The sequence below is a fragment of the Cetorhinus maximus genome, chromosome 20 (assembly GCF_964194155.1).
Source record: "Cetorhinus maximus chromosome 20, sCetMax3.hap1.1, whole genome shotgun sequence".
In the NCBI taxonomy this organism is placed as follows: Eukaryota; Metazoa; Chordata; class Chondrichthyes; order Lamniformes; family Cetorhinidae; genus Cetorhinus; species Cetorhinus maximus.
Window position 1 is genome coordinate 47,317,941 of NC_135898.1, and position 24,340 is coordinate 47,342,280.

The 24,340-nt window shown below is 42.2% G+C and overlaps 1 protein-coding gene across 3 annotated transcripts in view; it reads left to right on the forward strand.

The window, feature by feature from the left end:
* noc3l (NOC3-like DNA replication regulator) overlaps positions 1-24,340 on the forward strand; it is a 62,276-nt gene that overhangs the window by 15,417 nt on the left and 22,519 nt on the right. For all 3 annotated transcript variants that reach the window (XM_078566003.1, XM_078566004.1, XM_078566005.1), the window contains 5 exons: positions 961-1,023; positions 3,260-3,402; positions 5,828-5,989; positions 10,325-10,418; positions 20,821-20,996. In XM_078566003.1, the coding sequence (XP_078422129.1) occupies positions 961-1,023; positions 3,260-3,402; positions 5,828-5,989; positions 10,325-10,418; positions 20,821-20,996 (638 nt within the window). The remainder of the gene's footprint in view (positions 1-960; positions 1,024-3,259; positions 3,403-5,827; positions 5,990-10,324; positions 10,419-20,820; positions 20,997-24,340) is intronic.

Below are 24,340 nucleotides of genomic sequence, written 5' to 3' on the forward strand. Positions count from 1 at the left end.
TGTCTTTTTGGTGATAAGCATATGGGATCAAAAGCAAAAAATGGCAAGGTTGCTATAATTTATTTCTATTTGTGGCTATGGCTGAGGAGGAAAAAGATTGATTGTCAAGATTGAAAACATTGATTTTCACATTGTTTTACCAAAGGAAGCTACAGATAATGCAAGACAGGATTTCAGATGAGCACAAAATGCAGTGAATATAGGTGTCATCCACATACATATGGAAACTGACTTTGTCTGTAGTTGATATTACCAAGGGACAATGTGTGAAAAATTCAGGTCAATGCTGGATTCGTGGGGGCTGCAGAGGTGATAATGCTTAGGGTGGGAAGAGATGCAATTGGTGAACAAATCAAATTGTAGCTAGAAGACGATGAGTAATAGTGAGACAAAGCTGGCTGATGACCTAAACAACAGTGGAGAGGCATTGGAGGAAGATGTTATATTCAATCTGTTGAAGGTTGCTCAGAGGTCAAAGAAGGATATTACACCGTGGCCGCAGTCATGGAGAATTTCAGTGCTGTGGGACTGGCACAAACCTGATTGGAGAGATTCAAGCTTGTAGTTAGAGAGTGGGCACAGACCTGGGAGGTGACAGAACTTTCAAGGCCCTTAGAAAAGAAAAGGAGATTGAAATTTGCGCAACAGCAAATAAGACAGGGCTTGAGAGTGTGAATATTTTAAGAGGAGATAATAGTTTTTCAAATGCATGACTAGTATGAGGCAGACCAGGTTGTCAGGGGATTTGAGAGAATGGAGTCAAAACTTAATATTTTATGTAATACTCACTATTTGGGTAATTTTGCTGGGTCAACGAATATTTGTCTTGTAGTCTACAAGTATTTGTACCACATGATCATTGTACTTGCATTGCAATGATATCAATGTGTAACCTTTTTTAATATACTCCACTGTGCCTACATATGTTGCGGATACTAACTCTTAATATCCTTTCTCTAGTTTTAATGGAAGAAGGAGAAGAAGAGGAGGAAATGACTGAGGAAAATCAGCAGCATGAGGAAGGTAAAGTGATTTTACAAATCTCTCCTTGTGTGTCAAAAAAAGAATAATTCTGGCGAGTCCAGCGTGTTTCGTTTGAACTTCACAAATGCGAAGTGTGTATCACACTGACACTTGATTAGCTTGTATCACATTCCTAAAACTACAACAAATCACAGGAAAGGCTTGCCAAGATATAAACTTCGACTCATTTTTATATTACATTTATTGGCCAGGAATTTCTGCTTTGGGAGCAGTTGGCAATCTGGGCCTAAATTACGCTCAAAATTATAATAATTTTGCTCCTGTTCCCCTTAAACTATTTTGCATATTGACAAATGTAAACTCTTTCAAGAACCAATCCAATGGGCAGCGTTTTAGAACATACTTTTATTGAAAACATTTTGCATTAAAACATCCCTTGATTACATTCAAGAGTGGCAACATGGTGAAGTTTTATTATTACATGTTTATAGGTTTATCACAAATGATAAGTATTTTTAATCGTCGTCTAGTCCAGTATCTGTGTGACCTGATTTTAAATATCTGAAAATTACTTTTTAAAAAAAAAGTCAGACAAAACCATTTAATAGTTACATTGAAGTACAGTAGTCAGTTTCTTAGTAAATTAAAAATAAAAGTTTTTTTTAAAGGTGCCCATTATTGAACTTGCACCAAAAAAGTGCTCCATTTTTAGAGCCTCTTCATAAGCCTTCAAACTAGTGTAATTAGCAGAAATTCACAATGTGGTTAATTCAGTCCAGGACATGACCGGTTTCTTGGGCAAGGCTGGTTGCCAGCATAATTTTTTTTAAACAGGTGCCAAAGATTGTACAAACTACATTTGCACTTGAAATTTCTCAACCTTTTGCGCTTGTTTGACAATTTTGGGTGAGCTGCACTAGAAATACCAGTGCAACCTAGCAAAAACACCAGGTCACTTGTGTTGAAAGAGAAAAGATTGCATCTTGTATATTCCAAAATGCTTCACATGTAACTAATTACTTTTGAAATGTTTAGAGTCGTTTTTTGGCAGTTGCAGTGGCTGTTTTTGTGCACAGCTAGATCACGCAAGCAGTAACAAGTAAAATGACTAGTTAAGCTGTTCTTCAATTGTAACCATTAATAAATGGTCACTGGTAGGCTCTTCTTTCAAAAATGTATGGAATCTTTGACATTCAACTGAACCAGCATTTCAAGACAGACAGAGCTCCTGTTTAACATATTCCATGGAGGACATGTGTTAAACACTATATTTTCCTTACCGTAACCAACTGTAAGGGAGAACTGTTAGTATTAGCTCATGAAGTATAGCCCTAGCACTTAATTGCACCACCTACTTCGAAATTGGAACTTGCAGGCCCATCAGATTTCCAAATGCTATTGTAGTCAAAATTCTCTAATGCTCTTCTTGCATCCTTCTGACCTTCTTCTATTCTGGCAGTCATTTGTCAGCTTTGGTAGAGAAGATAATTTTCCTCAATTGGGATTTGGTAACATTTTTTTAATAATGATTTGCTCTGAGCTTCAGAGAGGAAGTTGCGCGCGCGCGCACACACCCATTGCTTTGTGACGGTCCAGCCCTGCCCTGATGCAGTTGTGTACATCAAGCTCCACTTGAATCTGCCATTACTGGAAGGACCAATTTCTGACTCGTCCAAATGCTTTTGGCAACCTTCCATAAATTGAAAGATGTCTCTGTATATTTATGTGAAAATGATTTGAAATATATATATATATATTATATGGATCTCTGATTGCCTTTTTCTTTGGGGGATCTTTCCCTTTTGATAAAACTTGGTCCTGATTGGTCCAAATGACTGTAATTCAGCCTGCCTCAAATGCAATGGTAATTCAGTGCCATTTGACTTGTTATCTTTCAAATAGCTTTATTTTATCAAATAGCTGAAGCATTTCTACTTGAAAGGAAAATTTCTTTCATAATTGTGGATATTTTAAACGTGCGTATGAATATATACAGACTTTCTTCTAAATCAGAGTGTGAGATTGTCAATAACGTGCAGAGATTGTGGGACTAAGTGGTTTGCTTTCATTGCAGAAAATGGGTTTGAATCCCACTCGAGCTTAATTGTTGAAAAATTATTTCTTGCTGCAAATGTTGAACAACGTAAAAGAGAGTTACATGGAAAATTCTGAATTAAATTTAAATTTATTTATCCTAATCAATTTTAAGACAAGACAAAAATTGCTGATTACCTGCTGGGGGAAAAAATTACAATGGAATTTTTAAAATGTGCAGGAAAGAAAATAGTTGCTGGAAAAGGGCCTCTTCAAATATTGACCACTGAGGAGTTGCTACTGCTGAGAAGAAAGACGTTACAAGAGAAAAAGATCCACATAGCCACTTTGGCATCGTCCATCTTGACTGAACCAGATAACAATGTAAGAATGTCTATGTTTTTTGGAGAATAATCTCAAACTGTAAGCAGATAAGTCAAGTGAGAACTGCTTTTGAAAGTCTGACTACTATCTCAGGAATGTGGGAGTGGTTTGGATAGACTCAGTGCAACTTGAAGCTATAAATATTTGGTTTTTTTAACTTTTATCACTTGATGGCATTGTAGATGGCATTGTAAATTAGATTGTATTTGAACTATTGTGTAATGATCCTCTGCAGGAACCTGCTAACGTCTAGTTACATCAACCTCACAAAATAATGTAATCGCTTTTATGTTTAACTTGTATAGAACCTGATATTTATGGTCCCTACTTCTGGTCTGCAAAATGAAACATCTGGCGGTATTTAATGCCTTCCTGTGGCAAGTTTGATGGCTGGGGAGGTGGGGGTGCATTTAATAAGGGTGGGTCCCCTCCATTTACCTACTATCACCCTGATTAAATCCATGGCGGGAGTGCCCATGGACGTCCTCCCTGTACTGCTGCCAGTTGAGGCCCTTGAGTGAGCAGTTAATGCCCACTTAAGGACCTCATCCCCCTGCTACTGTTATAAACCCAGCGGTGGGCAGGGTCTCGCCATGCGGTGAGCACAACAGACAAAGCTCTTTGGGGTTGCTTGAGGGCTTCTGGGGGCTCCCTCGTTCAAAGCCGTTTAGTGCCTGATCGACGTACCCAGTATTGGGGGCATAGGGCCCCACTGTTAGCCACCCCTGCCCCTACTGCTGGCCCTCACAACGCGATCTCCGTCCCGCCATCACTCACCTGTGGACTGTGATACTAGGCCTCGGGTGGGCGTCGTACTGGCAGCAGCCATCGCCTTCCTGGTGGTGCTGCCGTTTAATAGAGCTGACTGTCCCTGATTGGCCAACATCTCTCGGCAGGTGGGAACTTTCGTCCCCAAGGCCCTTGATCCCAGAGGAAAGGCTGCTGCAGTCTGGTTAAGTGCCTGAGTGACATAGGATGTGGTGGGCCTTTCCCAAAAGAGGCAACACGGGTCTCTTGCTGGCTCTCCAGATTGCGGATGAGATCTCCTTCACCTCTTAAATGCCATCCTTCTTCACTGTCTGCTCCTATCAGACCTTTTTGTAATTTTAAAAATCTCTTTAAGGTCACCCCTCAGCCTTCTCCTTTCGAGAGGAAAGAGCCACAGAATGTTCAATCTTTGCTGACAGATATACCTCTCAGTTCTGATGTCACTGCAATAATTCTATTTCGTACTTTCTACAGTGCCTCCATTTTTTTTTGTAATATGGAACTGTTCACAGTGCTCCAAGTGGTAGTCTACCCAAGGTTCTATACAAATTAAAGATGCCGTCTCTGCTTTTCAATTCCATCCCTCTATAAATGTTCTTTGTTTGCTTTATTTATGGCGTTATTAACTTGCAATGCTGCTAGTTACACCTGTGGTCTTCAAGTTTATGAATGTCTTCCTGTATTTTGGTGCAGTCCTCCTCCATGAACTACACCGCCCCCCAATTTGCTGTCATCCACAAATTTTGAAATTGTGCGTCTGATTCCAGACTCCAAGTGGCTTATGTAAATGTTCAACAGTGGTCCTAACACTGATTCTTGTGGAACACCACTTCTCACCCTTTGCCAATATGAGTATTTGCCTTTTAACCCCTACTCTCTATATTCTGTTTTGTAGCCAGCTTGGTCTCCATTCTGCTGTTTGCCTCTTAACTCCACATGTTCTGACCTTAGTCATGAGTCTACAGTGTGGTACCTTATCAAAAGATTTTGAGATATTTAAATATCTTGTGTCTAGTCTATTACCTTTAACAGCCCTTTCTATTACTTCAAAGAATTCAGTAAGATTGGTTAATCATGGCCTTCCTTTTTGGAATCTGTGCTGACTATGCTGTATTATAGTCTCAGTTTCATAGATGTTTTTCCATTACTTCCTTGAGTAAGTATTCCATTATCTTTCCTACCACTGACATTAAGCTAATTATAGTTCTTTAGATTTGTTTTCTCTCTCTCCCTGCAGGAGTCCCATTAGCTATCCAGTAGTTTTCTGGCACTACTTCCTTTTCTCATGATCTTATATATTTTTCAAAGTGCCTCTGTTATTTCTTCCCAACTTTGATTTGCGCTTATCATCTATAAGTTTGATTAGTTTATCAATTAGGATACCCTGTTTTCAAGATTAAATATCCATATCTTTTTTGTTCTCTTTTAATATCTTTACCATGTTGGTCTTCCTGGTAAATACTGAGGTAAAGTAACATTTAATATTTATGCCATTTTATTGTCATTAACTGAGTTTATTGTGTATATCTAATAATGGTCCTGCCCCTATCCTGATTTTTCTTATGTTTCTTTAAAAAATAAATATACCTTGGAGCACTGTTTAATTAGGTGGACAAGACACTTTAAAATTGATTTAAAGCAATTTCTGTATTCACAGATTAAAAAGCTGAAGGAACTGCGTTCAATGCTAATGGAAAAGGATCCAAATGTTGCAGTAACAGTGCGAAAACTGGTGATGGTATCTTTGTTGGAGGTCTTTAAAGACATCACACCATGCTACAGGATACGGCCTCTAACTGAAGCTGAGAAAACTACAAAGGTACTGAATAAATTTGGGTTAAACGTTCAGAACAGTGCAGCAGTATATGCTTTATGTTGTGTTGTCTGTGAAAATGTATATCCCAGCTAAATCTTGCATGCTAGTGTGTTTTATTTGAACCTCATTGATACAAGTATCATGTTTGTAACAAAACAGGAACCAATCAATGTTAACTAAATAAAGCTAGGGCCTATAACATAATTTAAGCAGGTAGGAAATCTACTAATGGACAAGCAGCAAGCAGGTAGAAAAACCTCCAATGAAGAATTAGTAATCATTTATCAATATAGAACTGGAAAGTATGAGAAAACAAACCAATGAAGTGTCTCAAAATATTTTGGATTTTTTTTTTCAGCTGCCATTTTACTTTAGTAACCTGAAAATATAATGCTGAAAAATAAGGGTTGTAACATAGCATGTATAACAATTTACAAACCTTTAAATGTACCCCTAGAGAACTTGATGCCTTGATCCATCTCTCAGTGGCCTGTCTTTGAATTTTGCTCCTTTTTTGGAATTTTGTTCGGTCAGCTGGATCATATCCTTTCCAATGTTTTTTCAGGCCTCTGCAAAAATGAAATTTTACACCCTTAAGAGTTGCCATTGTCTATAAGTTGTGTGCTTATTCTGCGTAACCCTCAAAATTCAGCAAACTATCACTTTTTCCTCCTTTAAAATTTTCATTCATGGAATGTGGGCGTGGCTGACTAGGTCAGCATTTATTGCCCATCCCTAATTGCCCTTGAGAAGGTGGTGGTGAGCTGCCTTCTGGAACCGCTGCAGCCCATGTGGTGTAGGTACACACACTGCTGTTAGGGAAGGAGTTCCAGGGTTTTGACCCAGTGACAGTGAAGGAACAGTGATATATTTCCAAGTCAGGAAGCTGAGTGTCTTGGAGGGGAACTTGCAGGTGGTGGTGTTCCCATGTGTCTGCTGCCCTTGTCCTTCTAGATGGTAGTGGTCATGAGTTTGGAAGGTGATGTCTAAGCAGCCTAAGGTGAGTTCCTGCAGTGCACCTTGTAGATGGTACACATTGCTATCACTGTGCGTCGGAGGTGGAGGGAGTGAATGTTTGTGGATGGGGTGCCAATCAAGCGGGCTGCTTTGTCCTGGATGGTGTCAAGCTTCTTGAGTGTTGAAGCTGCACTCATCTAGGCAATTGGAGAGTATTCCATCACATTCCTGACATGTGCCTTGTAGATGGTGAACAGGCTTTTGAGAGTCAGGAGGTAAGTTACTCACTGCAGGATTCCCAGCCTCTGACCTGCTCTTGTCACCACAGTAATTATGTGGCTAGTCCAGTTCAGTTTCAGGTCAGTGGTAACACCCGGGATGTTGATAGTGGGGGACTTAATGATGGTAATGCTATTGAATGTCATGGGGCGATGGTTAGCTTCTCTGTTGTTGGAGATGGTTATTGCCTGGCACTTGTGTGGCACGAATGTTACTTGTCAACCCAAGCCTGGATATTGTCCAGGTCTTGCTGAATTTGGATATAGACTGTTTAAGTATTTTTTAAAAATGTAACCCCCTATAGTTTCTATTGGCATCTGATGTGCATACTTCTCCCTCTCGAAACATTTTAGTATAAAGATTTTGTGCATAAGGGAATTATTCCAGTGCATAAAGTGGAAAAGCCCTGCTCATAATGTCTCTGACATGTTGTGGCAGTCTGGTATTCATTCAGATTTGCCAATACATGTTTGTGTTAACTTTGGACACAGTATTGAGTTCTGATTTTCAGAAATGTACATATTTTTCAAAGAATAGATAAAAAGAGAAAGTTTATTTAGAAATAAGTTACATTTATTTTGGGTTTGGGATTATTTATCCATTCATGTGAGTACTTGTTTCATGAATTGAAGTTTGCAAATACTGTATTGACATTGTTTATGCAAGAATGAATACTTTGCTCTATTCGCCATCTAGTGGTGAAATATCAGTAGCTGTTGTAGGCACTATTCTGAGGATGGAACCTTTGCCAGTTTTTAATTGGTTGTTTAGGATATGGTTTGCTTGGAGACCAGCAAAGACTCATCTGGGGAAATTTCTGCAGTATGAGATTGATGAACTATATTGAGGGCTGTGAATGAAATTTGTGTAAATCTCATTGTAGGTATAAGTATTGTACAAATTTGGAATTCCTCTTGCTGAACTGTTAGGTATGATGGAGTTTCTTCCAGGAAGTTTAGAGTATTTCACAAGAAAACAGCATAAGTTTGTGATGGATCATTGTTTCAATTTGTTGTCTTTTGAATTTGTAATGGCTGGGGAAGCTCTATAACATAATTGAATAAAAACAAAAAAATGCTAGAAATATCAACAGCATCTGCCTGTCTTGTTTCAGATGCAGATTGTTTTCTGTATTGACAGCATTTACAATTATTTCTCTGATGATTGAATTAATATGATACTGATCTTGAAACCAGCTATTGACTGTAGTTAGCATCACATTACAAGCTCTTTAATGATTATCAATCCAACAATCTATCGACCTATCATATGACCATTAAGTTTTACTTACACTGTCACGCTTTTTCTGTCACATTTTGGCTTGGAGCAAAAGAGCAGAAAATCAGAACGCTTGGCTGGACTCTCTCATTTTACCCTCCGTAAACTTGAGGCCATCCAAAACTCTGATGCCTGTGTCTTAACTCACAGCAAGTCCCGTTTCCCTATCGCCCCTGAGCTTGCTGACCTACATTGGCTCCCGATCAAGCTATACCTTGACAGTAAAATTCTCATCCTTGTTTTCAAATCCCTCCTTTGCCTTGCCTCTCCCTATCTCTGTAATCTCCGCCCATGGCCGCCTAGCCCTCTTGCATAAACAATGTTAATACAGTATTTGCAAACTTCAGTTCATGAAACAAGCACTCACATGAATGGATAAATAACCCCAAGCCCAAAATAAATGTAACTTATTTCTAAATAAACTTCCTCCTCTATCTGTTCTTTGAAAAATTGGTACATTTCTGAAAATCAGAACTTGATACTGAGTCCAAAGTTTATTGGCAAATTTGAATGAATGCCAGACTACCACAACATGTCTCCTCCAAGGTGTGTGGCTGCTCTAATTCTGACCACTTGCTCATTCCCAATTGTAATTGCTCTCCCTTCCTTTGCCCACACCCCAAGCTTTGGAATTCCCTACCTGCTTGCCTATATTTCTTTCCTCCTTTAAGCCACTCCTTAAAATCTACCTTTTTGACCAATCTTTTGGTCATCTGACCTAATATCTCCTCAGTGTCATATTTTGTTTTATGTTCGTGAAGTACCTTGGGACACTTTATTACATTAAAGGCATTATATAAATGTAAGCTGTTGTACTCTAATCAAGATATTTTAAATAATTAAGGAATTTTATTGGGTTTTTTAAACCTGTTCAGAAGATGTGGACACTGTTGGTAAGATCAGCATTAATTACCCATCCCTAATTGCCCTTGAGATGATGGTGGTGAGACGCCTTCTTGAACCACTGAGGTCCATGTGGTCAAGGTACTCCCACAGTGCTGTAGCATAGTGTTCCAGGATTTTGACCCAACAACTATGAAGTATTGGCAATTATATTTCAATGTCAGGATGGTGCATGACTGAAAGAAAGACGGACGTGCATTTCGTGACTAGCGCATGTCCCAGCGCCCTTTACAGCACATGAAGCATAATCATCTTTGTAATGTAGGAAACAAGGTAGCCAATTTGTGCTGAACCAGTGCCCATAAATAGCAATGTGATAATGACCAGCCAGCCTGTTTTTGTGATGTTGAATGAGGGATAAATATTGGCCAGGACACTGGAAGTAACTCTTTTTCAAAATAGTGTCATAGATTGTTTTAGAGGGTAGATGGGTCCTTGGTTTAATGTCTCATCCAAAATACAGCACCTCCAACATTGCAGCTCTCCCTCAGTACTGCAGTGGACTGTCAGCTTGATTATTGTGCTCTAGTCCTGAAGCGGAGGCTTGAAGAGGAACTTGCAGGTGTTGGTGTTCCATATGCCTATCGCCGTTGACTTCCTTGGGGGAAGCCGTCAGGGTTTGGAAGGTGCTGTCAAAGAAAGGTAGAAACAGAGAAACTTCATCTGGTGGGGCATAATCGTAAAACTTTTAGCTCAGCCATTTTGGAGTGGAACTAAGAAATTATCCTCTGATTGGTCTGAGGAGATTCTGTTTACGTGAGTTCCTTATACAATGCCAGTGGAAATCATCTTGTTATACTCCATTTAGTTGCAACTCTGACGTTATTGCAACAGTTAAAATTGAGTTATTCAGCTATTTCCAGCCACTCATGTTGGTCAAAGATTTGCAAGCTATATAAGTGTTGTATCTTTTATTTTCAGGTTAGAAAAGAAACCCAACATCTGAGGGAATTTGAAGAAGGATTAGTATGTCAGTACAAGTTTTACCTGGAAAATCTTGAACAGACCATTAAAGGTATTTAATGCTTACAATGTTATATATGTTGTGTTTCTTGATAATTAATAATTTAGGTAATTTTCTAATGAGGCAAAAGAATCATGGCTTAGTTGATGGCATTCTTATATCTGAATCATAAGGTTCCTGGTTCAAGTCCCATTTTGGGGCTTGAACACAAAAATCAAGGCAACACACTCCAGTACAGTACTGAGGGAGCATTTCACTGTCTAAAGTGGCGTCTTTCAGATGAGACTTTTAAACCGAGGTCCTATCTGCCTCCTAGGGTGGATGTAAAAGAATCCCGTGGCACTATTTTGAAAACGAGCAGGTAAATTATCAAAAAAACAGGTTATCTGTTTATCACATTGATATTTGTGGAAGTTGGCTGAGCACAAATTAGCTGCTGCATTTTCCAAATTACAGCAGTGACATAGATTTAGATTTAAGGTGATTGGTAGAAGGATTAGAGGGGACATGAGGAAAAGCTTTTTCACCCAGAGGGTGGTGGGTGTCTGAAATTCACTGTCTAAGTTGGTGGCTGAGGCTGAAATGCTCAACTCATTTAAAAGGTACCTGGATCTACATCTGAAGTTCTGTAACTTGCAAGGCTACAGACCAGGTGCTGGAAAATGGGATTAAAATGAGTGGCTAGTTTATTTTTTCTTTTTTTGGCTGGCACAGACATGATGGGCTGAATGGCCTCTTTCTGCACCATAACTTTTCTATGGTTCTATTACACTTCAAAAAGTACTTCATTGGCTGTAAAGCACTTTGAGATGTCTGGTGGTCATGAAAACACTATATAAATGCAAGTCTTTTCTTTCAGAGAGAGCTGCCCAGGGAAGACTTGTACATTGATTCAAAAATATTATGTACCTAATAGTACTTTTAGACTGAGCAGGCCAGAATCTTGCCATTTGGAACAGAGAGGATATGTGCATCAGGTTAGACAAAACAGAAGCTGAATGAGTTTGGTTCACCTGGAGTTGGCTTACTTTAGTGATAATTGGCCCATTTACTATTTTACTGTGATATGATTGGTCCATTGCATCAGTGGTGTGCAAACGTTTTTGGTTGAAGGACCTCTTTTCAAATAGTTCAGTAATCATGGTCCCCCAATCAAAACTATACTCATTAGGAAAGTGCTAAATGTAAAGAGCGTTTTAATAATGCTTTAAAGGAAACAGGTGTTTACTTAGAGTAGCAATTTAAGGAAAATTTCACTGATGTGATGAGACAGACCAAAGATCAGTGTGATTCCAGACGCTCTAGTGCATACCAACTGAACTGCTTTTAATGTGGTTAGATATTTCCTGTTAAAGGCATATATACCCAATCAGTTCACAGATCAGATCCAATACAACAGCTATTGATCAAATCAATATTAACAGTAGTCACACCATATTTGGATGTTTTAACAGGTTCAAAGCAAGTTGCAATTTTAATTTAAAATAGATAACCTCCCATAAACAGATAATTTTCCTTCCCTCCAATTCTATGACGGAACACTCAGTTGAATGTAACAGTCTCAGGAATATTTTATGGCCTGTGCAAACTCAGCCCAGTTTCTCAGTGTTATTTAATAATTCAAGGAATCTACATCATTGCAACATTGTGGAAGATGTAAATAAGGTAAACCTAGGGCAGAATCGTTCCAGATTTACACTAAGTGCGGTAGTGACGTTTTACCCACCGGCCACGAAGGCAAGTTTTCGCGCAATATTGTCCCAAACCCGCCACATTATTTATGCATTCCCAGGAAACACGCTGTTTCCATGGCGAGCAGGCTGTCATCCGCCCACCCGCCATCACCTCTCTGCTTCATCACGCCGGGCGCCATATTTAAAGTCCAGCCGTGCACATACATCTCAGTGCTTTCAGACCATGAGTGCTGCAAAGAAGACATGGCCCTGAAAGGCAAAAAGACTGCAGACCCCCGGTTCAGCGACACGTCACTGGAATGCCTTTTGGATGCCGTGGGGTCCTGCCAGAATGTCCCCTACCCCAGCACTGGCTGCAGGGTGGGCAGCAACCTCACTAATTTGGCTTGAGAGGCGATGGCAGTGGTGGTCAGCACCACCGCCCTTCAAAAGAGGACAGCCATCCAGTGTCGCAAGAGGATGAATGATTATCTCTGTTCCGCCAGGGTAAGTCTCTCTTCTCATCACTCTCAACTCACACTCACAAGCCCATCACACATCCACAAGGATCTCACTACTGCCAGCTCATGGGACATCACCATTCACTCTCTCTCACTCTCAGTTATTGTCCCCATCCCGTCCATGGGACCACTCACCACCCATACAGGCCAGGCATACTTATCATCTGGCCTGGCAGGCATCCTGCTTATGCTTTCTCTATTTCTATTCATGCAGGACAAGCTGGCACACAACAATAGGGAGAGGTCGCAGACTGGTGGTGGAATGCTTGAAATCAGGGTCCTCACTGAGTTTGAAAACAGAGCCATCCAGCTGGCCGGCGATAATCTGGACCGGTCCTGTGCCGATGGTGAGGTTGGCGGTGCTGTGTCAAGTGAGGGTCCAGCAGTGCAACATATATCAGACACCTTGCTGTGAGTAATGTGCCTTGTTTCACAGGCCGCTGCCATGAACAAATTATCTCCCGTTGCTTCCGCAGGCACGCCTGGGAAACGGCCAAGGGAGTCCATGACTCAGGGCCTCCAATGAAGCCCCAGAGAAACCTCTGAAGAGGAATCTGAAGGCACCCTCCTTGAAATCCTGTCACAGCGCTCACCCACACCATCCACCAGCGCAGAGATGCACACCTTGGTGGCACCTAGCTTTAAAATAGCCTTGTGATCACAATCTGGTGAGCACATCACACTGTCTGATCCACAGCATGTGGCAGCAGGGATTTCCCTGGCGTCCAGCATTTAGAAGACTGCCGGAGGCCAGAAGTTTGCTGAGCCCGAGTCAGATTATGAACTTCTGGACTCGGTAATGTCACAGTTGCTGGAGCTGCAAAGGCAAGCTCGGGAACATCAGGAAGGGATGTCCTCCGCACTCCTCAGATTGCAAGGCACGATGGAGGAGTCTGTCCACCTTCAGGCTGAGGTGATAGCACCAGCATGCCGAATCACTAAGGTCAACGCTGATAGAATGGCGGCCGCCATGGAAACCTTGGTCCAGGACGTCGCTCCTGCATTGCTATGCGGGCTCAACTCCATCACTGACGCCATAGCTGCCTCCAACAGTGTGTACGCAGGAAGGGTGCCGAGCAGCTCAATTTCACTCCAGCTACTCCTTCTCCTCAAAAAGTCAGTCTGGGGTCTTCGGGCACCCATAGGGAGGAGGATCAGCAGGTGCACATTCCGGGGCCATCCATCCAGGTGACTCCGTAAGTGTCCGGCCCATCCAAATCCCCTCTTCCTGTGTCCTCAGCAGCTCCAGCTCCACAGGCCAAGGAGGGTGCCACTGCCACACAGCAGGACCCCGAAAGCAGGCCGGGGCCCTCCAAGTCTCGGCCCTCCAATGAATGCCTGCCACGGTCACCACAGGCGGGACGGTGCAGTCAGCAGGCTGCCTCCATCTCCGCTATGGATGTCCGGGGAGCATCAAGATGTAGTGGCAGGGTTAGGAAAGTTAAGGAGAATTAACTCTTTTAAGAGTCAACCAATTAAACTAAATTAACAAAATAAGGAATAAAATAAACACAGCCCCGAAGTCAGGTCAGCTGTAAAACCAAGGACAAAGTTTAAAGGAAACTTACAAACATCAAATCAAAATGTGATTAAAGGGGTCGAGAAAACACCCCAGTCCCTGCGGTGCCCACTGGGCATGGATGGCTTCGACGGTGCAGACAGACACCGCGTGCTCCCTCTCCAGGGACACCCGGCTGCGAACGTAGCCACTGAAGAGGGCCAAACAATCAGGCGGGACCACCCCCTCGATCGCCCGCTGCCTGGACCTGTTAATGGCCAACTTGGCCAGGCCCAGGAGCAGGTTCACGAGGAGGTCCTCCTTCTTCTCGACCCCCCTCCGCATCGGGTGAAAGAAGAATTAGATGCACAGCCTGGGCACGGGTGTTAATCATTTGTACATACTGTTCATTAATGTCAATAGACTCCCAAGAATGTCTCCCTGCGGCTGGCTACTTGTTCTGATGAGCAGTATCCTTGTCACTCAGATGTGAAACCTTTCTGCACAAGATAAAGGCAGGTGTCTCAGTCCAGGGCTTCTTCCCTGTGCTATGTGCAGCCTTCAGACCAAAGTGATGGTCCGGCCTCGCACTCCCTAGAAACATTACTGATGCCTTCACTCGGCGGTGCTTGTCATTGCTGCCACAATGTAGTGAGCAGATGCCACAGAGTTCCCTCATTCTCTGTGTGCTCTCAGCACCTTTAAGGTGGGGCTGTCCCCCATCTCTTCAGCATCTGTGACTACTGATGCTGTGCACCTGAAGGGCTCAGGTGCTGAAACTCTTTCGAGTTATCAACAGTCACAGATTGCAACTCTTTCGAGTACAATCACAGTTCTTGGTTTCCGGGAGTGGGACATGAACCCACAACCCTCTGATTCAAAGGCGAGGGTGCTATGAACTGAGCCACAGCTGACACCTCTCTCAGGTGCTGAAGGCGGACAAAGGATCAGATGCTTCTAAAGTTTAATGGCTGTGCCTCTATGAATAGACCCTGATCTTAGAGCCCAAGCGAACTGCCCTCAGCCAAACAGGAGTCAGACATTCTCAGAGGCTTTGTGAAAATCTATGGAGTATCCTCACTGCATGTCGTCATCATCCTCCTGCAATCGAACGACTGTAGAGCCTCCACTGCATCTCCATGAAAGGAGCATTCTCACAGAGGGTATTCATGCTGCCATAAGCCAGCCTGGAGTCAATGTTGACAGATGCAATGTGAGGATCCAAGGGGGTCACCTCACTGAATGTCGTCATCATCCTCCACAAACCTAGCAGCTATGAGGGCCTCCTGAGCCCGACTACCCCATCTGGCCAGTGCAAGGACCTTGCACCCTCATCCCTGTCGGCGTCCTCTTCATTGGAGGAGACCTCCAACTCCTGCTCCTCCTCCTCCTCCTTAGCCAGCTTGTCTCACCATTGCAGCGCCAGGTTGTAAAGGGCGCAGCAGATGACGACAATGCGTGACACCTCTTGCGGACTATATTGCTGGGCTCCACCAGACCAGTCCAGGCACCGGAACCTCATCTTCAGCATCCCAATGGTCTGCTGCACCAAGTTGCGAGCTTCTGCGTGAACCTCATTATACTGTCACTGTGCTGCAGTCTGAGGCTACCGCACAGGTGTCATCAGCCACGGCCTCTGCGGGTAGCCCCTGTCCCTGAGGAGCCATCCCTGCAGCTTCTGTGGACTCTGGAAGACTTTGGGGATCTGTAACTGACTGAGGATGTAGGACTTGTGCACACTCCCTAGAAACCATGTGCACACCTGCAGGATGCGCTTCTGGTGGTCGTACACCAGCTGCATGTTCAGTGAATGGAACCCCTTGCAGTTAATGTAGTTGATCGTGTGTTGCGACAGAGACCTGAGTGCTACTTGAGTGCACTTGATCGCACCCTGAACCTGCAAATCCAATTGCTCTTGCATCCTGGCTGTCCTGGTCCTGGGCGAAATGCACAAAGTTGTGTGCCCTCGCAAAATGGCATCCATGACCTCACGGCTGCATTTGTGGGTGGAGGCTTGAGATCCCACAGAGGTCACCTGTGGAGCCCTGAAAGGAGCCGCTGGCGTGGATATTGAGCACCACGGTCACTTTCACAGCCACTGGCAGTGGATGCCCTCCATGCCCCTTTGGCGCCAAATCATGTAGTAGCTGGCAGATGTTCCCTAGACATGCGCAGCCTTCGGCTACGCTGGTTCTTGATCATCTGCAGGAATGACAGGCGGCATCTATAGACCCTGGGTGTCGCTAGACGCCGACCAGCGATGGCTCACTGTGGCTCTTGGGCAGCATGTGCAGGCGCTCCAGCTGCCCCTTCTTCCTGAGGTTGCTGCTCCTGCCTCTGCACAGCTAGGAGCCTCAGTCTCTCTCCTCTCTGTCATTTTTGCTCTCTGTAGGCCATCAGGCATACAGCTAGTTCACCAGGCTCCATGATCCTGATGATGTACTCCTGCAGGGTGAAAGAGAGGGACATGTGTTTAGCATGGGTGTACTAAGGACCTGTCCTGGTTAAGTGTGATGGCACTTTAATGCCTCTGCATTGCTTGAATGGGCAGATAAGCTAGAAGCCTGGCTCCAGTCATGTCAATGTGGCTGCACCGGAGCTGTCTCAGTTGCAGAGGATTGGTCACTTTTTATATAGGTTTCCCTAATTCGTGGCCACTTCCCTCACCCGCCCTACTCCCACCCTGAATGCTTGTATGCTCTATATTCAAAAGCATGGCTGCCCTTGCGCTGCCTCCCCCTGAGCCGCCACAACAGCTGGGCTGCCCTTGACCCCAACACCCCCATAAGTTGCCTCAGTGGCTGGGCTGCCCTTAACCCCAATTCCACCCCCCCCCCCCCCAACAACACCTCGCAAGCTTGAAGTCCAACAGGCGACCCTGGCCAGTACTGCATATGTTACTGTGTACTCATCTCAGAGTTCCCCTCAAAGTGCAGGCCACCAAGTGTGCACCTTTTATGTGTTGTTGTGAAACATCTCGGCATGCTGACATAGACTGACGTAGACGGACGATCCAGTGGGGGAGGGGGGGCTGGGACCATCCCAGCGGGCTGGCCTAATAATTATATGCTGATGTATTACAATGAGGTTCCCAACGTCCGATGGTGGAAAACGCAGCCCACCATCAGTGGGCTGAGTAGACATTCGCGAACTGGTTTCACACTGTCGTGAAACTGATTGCGCCATAATGTCCGCTCATACCACCGAACATGCCTGACGCCGGCGGGCACATAAAATTCCACCCCTAGTGTCACAGCAGCAGAGGGTCTCCCACCTTCCTTCCCTTCCTGCCAAAATTAAATGCGAGGCTCACTGCTGAAAGCCATAACAGCCAAGATATCCATTACCATGAAGAAGGCCAGATGCTCTGGAGTGGACATCTTGTTAGCTACTCATATGGGACTAACACTAACTGCTGTTAATATATACAAAACAGCCAACTTGCCTTTTTCCTTCCTTCCCCTTTCCCCCTTGTATTTTTCTCTCTCTCCCTCTCCAACTAGGGAGATTATTTCGTGGAGCCCCTAGAAACACTCTCTCAACCTCCAGCAATTTGTGGATTTCCGTTTGAGAATAACTGCATTACAGACATGGGGAATTGAACTCAATAATAATAGTGTTAGAGAATGAGCAGCATTTCCTAGTCTTCAGAATTTTGGGCACTGATTTTAAAGCTGTTAGAGGTTGAATGTTTATTGTATAACATAAGTCAACGATTTGAAAAAAAAAATTTAATCAGCTGTAGGATATCAGTTCTGAATTTTTATTCCAAAACAGAGGGGGAAAAGAAACAGTAGTGATAACTTATATTTGTGCTGTGCCTTTCATAGAAAATGTCCCTAGGCCCTTCGTATCAGTGAAATTAAATGCTGAGCAGCAGTTGGGGAGTTAGGAGGGATGGTCCAAAGTGGTTCAAAATTAGTTTTGAGAATGCTTTTAAAAAGAGAGGAAAAAAAACAACTTTCATTTTATATAACTCCTTTCAAGTCCCAAAGCACTTCACAGCTAATTAAATACTTTGGAAGTGTAGATATTGCTTAATAGACAAACATGGTGGCAAGATGCTCCAAACAGAAAATGGATCAATGCCCAATTATTCTGTGTTTATTTGAAGGATGAATGTTGACCGGGCCACCAGGAATAATACTCTTCAAATTGTAACTTAGTGCTTTTACATCCATCTTAACAATCAAACAGGGCCCCAGTTTGATGTCTTATCCAAAAGAGAGTACCATAGATAAATGCAGCTCTCAGTCAGTACAGCATTGAAGGGGAAGAGAGTGAGTGAAACAAAGTTTGCAGTGAGAGTTCCTGTGAATATGGCTTAAGACTTCGCCAATGGAGTGAGCAGGGATATACCAGAGGCAAGAGTAAGCCATACGGCTCTTTGATCTTCTACTTCAATTCCACTTTCCTGCCATACTTTTTGATTACCTTAGTATCGAAAAATTTCCTCCATCTTGAATATACCCAGTGACTGAGTTTCCACAGCCCTCTGGGATAGAGGATTTCAAAGATTGAAAGAGTGAAGAAATTTCCACTTGCCTCAGTTTTAAATGGTTGACTGGTTATCCTGTGACTGTGACCCCTAGATTTACATTCTCCAGCAGGGGCAATAGCTTTTGGAGAGTACAAACCCATTCTGCTCAGCCCCTCCTTATAGGACAACTCTGTCATCCTGGGAATCAATCTAATGAACCTTTGTTGAATCTCTTCTAAGACAAGTATATTCTCCCTTGGGTGAGAGGACCAAAACTGTACACAGTATGCCAGGTGTAGTTTCACCAAAGCCCTGTATGATTGCAGCAAGACTTCCTTACTCTTATCCCAACTCCCTTGCAATAAAGACGAACATACCATTTGCCTTTCTAATTTCTTACTCTACCTGAATGTTAACTTGTATTTTACATGCAAAGACACCCAAATCTCCTTACATACCAATATCTACCAGTCTTACCTAATTTTTAAAAATCTACTTTTTTTCATTCTTCCTATGAAAATGGATAATTTCATATTTCCTAGCATTATACTCAATTTGCCACCTTGTTGCCCACTTACCTAATCTATTTGCATCACTTTTCAGCCTCTTAGCATCCTTCTGGCTACTTACTTTTCCACCTAGCTTTAAATCATTAATCATTTAGATACATTACACTTGTCCCCTCCCTAAGTCATGGATTTAGATTGTAGATAGCTGAGGCCCAAACACCAGTTACACCCCACTAGATGTACCTTGCCATCTTGAAAATAACATTTTTTCCTACTCTAGTTTCTGTGTTCTATGTTAACTTATCCCCAGCCCAAGCTATTATATTACCATCAATCCCACGAACTCTAATCTTGGGTAACAACCTCTTGTGTGACACCTTATCGAATGTCTTTTGGAAATTCAAATATACTACACCTTTGTCAAACGTGATTTCCCTTTCATTAAACTGTGTTGGCTCTGCCTAATCATATTATGATTTTCTAAGTACCCTGTAATTGCATTTTAACAGATTCCAGCATGTTACCTATTACTGATGCCAGTCTAACTGGCCATATAGCTCCTGGTAAGTGATTAGAGGAGTAGTTGGGCAGGGCGATTTGTAGAACATGATTTTAATGTGTTGCCAGACAGGTGATCACTAAGCACCAGCTTGATGGACTAGTGCAATTTAAGGCAGGATTGCATTTTCTGTATGGTGAAGCTCAGGAGATTAGCAGAGAACTCTGCAGAAGTCTGAAATTGAAGTACAGGAAGCGTGGATAGTTATTCAGCAGCAAGGGAATTGAGCTAAGTGGAGGGAGTCGCAGACAATTTTGGTGATAGACAGCACTGTTGGGTTTGAAGCTTAGTTCTGTGTTAAACAGGACTCAGGTTCTGTGGCTGTTTGATTCAGACGAAGTGAAGAATGGGGAAGAAGGAATAGAGCTGGACGTAAAGATTTGGAGTTTTTGGCAGGAGTCAAATAAGAGGACTTTGGCCTTCCTAATGGTAATTGGAGGAAATCCTGGTTATGCTGTAACTTGGTATCAGATAGACATTGTATGGAAGAGGCTGTTATTGGTGATTTTAACGAGGGTGATCCTGGGTGAGTGAATCCAAACTAAATTTGAATAGTGAGTTGTGTAAATTGAGCACACAACTGGGAGGTGACCACATTTCAAAAACCTTGTATTAACATAATCCTGCTGATTGGATATTGGGTGTGGAGTATGTTACACTGATCATTCACCTTTTATGAAAGAAGTCTTGCCCATCCCTTGTGTCATGAGTTTGACCATGAGTTTGATGGTTTCCCAGTGGCTGATAACATTTCCTCCAAAAACAATAGCCACAAGAATAGGGACTTTGTGAAATGGAAAGTTCAAAATGACACTTTGGAAACGAGGAATAATTAATTGTAGATTCCAACCTATATTTTGATTAGAACCAAATTAATGGATGTTGAGTCAAAGCTTCAGCTGCGGAATAGTGTTCCAAGGATTTTGTGAATGGATTGTGCCTAACTATATAACTCAGATCTTTAGCAGTCAGAGCTTAATTTAGTAAAGGAAAAGCCTCTCTTTGGACAGCATGAGTTGGTGAATTAGTTAGTATTGGGAAAGATGCTGTTTTTAAAACAAATCTGGGAACATGCTTTGTACTGTGATATTGGTTGTTGCCACAGAAATTAGAATAGAGTGAGCGGTAGCATTAATAAAGGAAACAAGCTGAATTTAGCCTTTATTAGCATTTAGCCATTTTCAAAATTAAATTTTCCTTTTTCTTCATCCAGATTGGAAGCAGATGAAGAAAAAGAAGAGTGAAGTTGTTTCATTAAAAGCATACAAAGGCCTTGCAGAAGTGGCTGTAAAATGTCTCTGTGAGCTGCTAGTGGCTTTGCCACATTTTAACTTCCATAACAACATTGCTGTGATGATTGTGCCACTTATGAATGATGCATCAAGAAAGGTAAAATCTGCTTTGTATGTATGTTTGATTGAGTCTAGTGATGCCATAATTTATGATTCATCATACATGCTGCACAATGATTAAATTTTAAAAATATATATAAACTGACTGGAAATTCACCTCCATAAAATTATAGTGTGATTCCCTACTCATTTGTTGTAACTTCAGAAGAACCATAGAAGAATTGTGAAAATGGCCGCCTTCCTGTGCTGCTGCAGCTCTTGTGTTGAAGTTACAGTGGGTAAATGATAGAATCCCAGTGGAAATTCACCCTACACTTTTAATAATTTCCAAATGTGTTTAGTAGAAAACAAATTTGATTTTTATAATCTCTTTTTTTGTCTTTATGACCACTTAATTGATTTACTTATGATTCATTGCCAGTCATTTATTAAGCTGTATTTACCTTAATTCTATTTGCAACCTGACGTAGATAAACTCAAAATGAGGCTAGACTATCCAAAGCACATTATTTGCTGTGCAGCATTTAGAAGAGATTGTGCTAATCTTCAAAGGTTATGGTCACAATTTTATATCTAAAATATGGAATTCAAACGAAATTTAGTATAGAACATATTAAACTGTTTGTTTTCCTGTACAACAACAACAACAGCCTTTTATCACAAGGATATACAAGCTTTTGCCTTTGAGGGAAACCTAGATGCATACCACGGAGCCTGGCGCACAGTGTAAATCCATGTTTCCATTAATTTGCATGAATCCAAAGCTGCTTGCCTTGATGTTCTGATGTAGGATTTTTCCACCAGTGAAAAAATTGCGCTTAAAATGGCCCTTTTCCAAATGTAGGACTAAGTTACTTGGACTTGAGGGTTACGTATCTCTGGGCCGCAAGTTACTAAACCTCTACTTTTTCATTACCCCCTGTGAAAATCTTGGAAGTTTTTAATTTCCAACTGCTATGTCATAGTTGCAGAAAGTTATTTCTGTTGAATGTTCAGTTAACTCCTTAATCATTTAAATTTACCCAAAAAGAATCGGAAATAAATCAGAATCTACAGGAATATGAATAACTAGGCAGTCATTTAATTTCAGTCTCATGGCACTTGTTTCATTGATTGTTTGAAACTTTGTTCTCTATATTCTTAAAATATGATGTATTTCTAATACCTCATTAATGTGCAGTAAACTTTGTGTTATCTGGCACGCTACCAACAGGAATTCTCTAACTGGAATTTCTGACAGCTCATGGTTTTTTTTGAAAGGTGATCACTGTGTTCAGATAAAAATCTAATAATGATAGATTGCAAATCTGCAGAAGTTGTTCTTATGCTTTGCATTGAAATTATTAAATTATTGGGTCAGTTTTGGTTATTGTGCCTGAACAAAGATATACTGCACCTTGTCTTATGTTCACAGCAACTGGCATTATTAACTACCCATTTCCCGAGCAGGCCAGATAACAGATTTTACTGTAATACTCATCCTCCAATATACTACTGTTTTGAGCTGGTTTGAAGATAGTTTTGCTCATCTTAGCTCAGCTACTCGTGCAACACTATGAAAACTCAGAATCACAATTGTTACAGTGCAGAAGGAGACCGTTCAGCCGATTGCGTCTGCGGCAGTGCTTCAAATGAGCAATTCACTTAGTGCCATTCTCTCACCTTCTCCCTGTAACCCTGCACATTTTTCCTTTTCAGATAACAGTCTAATTCCGTTTTGAATGCTTCAGTTGAACCTGCCTCCACCACACACTTAGGCAGTGCATTCCAGACCTTAACCACTTGCTGCGTGAAAATGTTTTTTCTCATATCAGTATTTCTTTTTTGGCGATTACTTTAAATGCCTTCCTGCTCTTGATCCTTTCATGAGTGGGAACAGTTTCTCCCTGTCCACTCTGTCCAGATCCTTCATGATTTTGAATATGTCTATCAATCCTCCTCTCAGCCTTCTCTTAAAGAAAAACAGTCCTATCTTCTCCAATCTGTCTTTGTAATTGAAGTTCATCATGCCTGAAACCGTACTCTTGAATCTTTTCTGCACTCTCTCTCCAATGCCTTCACATCCCTCTTAAAGTATGACACCCAGAACTGGACTCAATAGTCCAGCTGAGGTTGAATTAGTGTCTTATACAAGTTTAACATAACTTCCTTGCTCTTGTCCCTATGCCCCTATTAACAAAGGCTAGGAATCTGTGTGCTTTATACCACTCTCCCAACCTGCCTTTCTGTCTTCAATGACTTATGCACATATACACACAAGTCCCTTTGCTCCTGCACCCCCCTCTTTGAATTGTCACCTTTTATATTGAGCCGAATCTTCCGTGGAGTGGCAATCGCGGTCTGATTGCCATTCTGCTCCTATTTTCTTAACTTACTCTGGAGCCCCAAACCTGCTGAGAAACATGGAGAGTAGCTGCTCCTGGAGGCCTTCAGTGTAGTGTAGAAGCATCAGGACCACAAAGCCATGGCTCCTATTTATGGCTCTAGCTGGTTGGGGGCTGGGAGGGGTGTGGTCAGTTGCATAGTTCCCAGGAGTTAGAACTGGTTTTAATCCTCCTGACTTTTCCTGGGTAGTTATTTCTGTTAAGAGAGTTGGAACCATCCAAAGTCTCCAACTTTAAAATCAGAGTTTTGGAGTGTTCCAGACAGTGTAATTGCCCGATAGAAGTTGAAACTTGCCTGGCAGTTCCTGTGCAGTCCTTGCATGAGGACTTCTAAGCACTACCCTAGCTTATCTTCCGGGATACTTCCAGGGTGCGACCCTTGGAGAACAGAAGGTCTTGGGCCATGTCTCCATATTGTTCCTACCAAAATGGATCACTTAACATTTCTCCACATTGAACATCACCTGCCACCTGCCCACCCATTCCATCAACTTGTCTATGTCCTTTTGAAGTTCTACATTATCCTCCTCACAGTTCACAATGCTTCCGAGTTTTGTATCTTCCAGAAATTTTGAATTGTGCCCTGTACACCAAGGTCTATGTCATTATATATCGGAAGAAAAGCAAGGATACTACTACTGATGCCTGGAGAACTTCACTACAAACTTTCCTCAAGCCCAAAAAATATTCATGAACTAATACTTTGTTTCCTGTCACTTAGCTAATTTCGTAACCATGTTGCTACTGTCCCTTTTATTCCATTAGCTAAAACTAGTGAATCTCAGCTTCAATATGCTGAATTAGCTTACCATAGCCACAATAGTAGTGGAGATATTACAGTTGGCCTAGGCACCCTTGGATTACTATGGAGAAAATTAGGCAGAGTTTTCATGGTTGATTATGCATGAGATATTGGATTAAAAAGGGATTAGGTTGGCAGTAATGTATCCCAAGACCAAGTAGTCTGCCACCATTCACTGTCAATAGCCATATATGA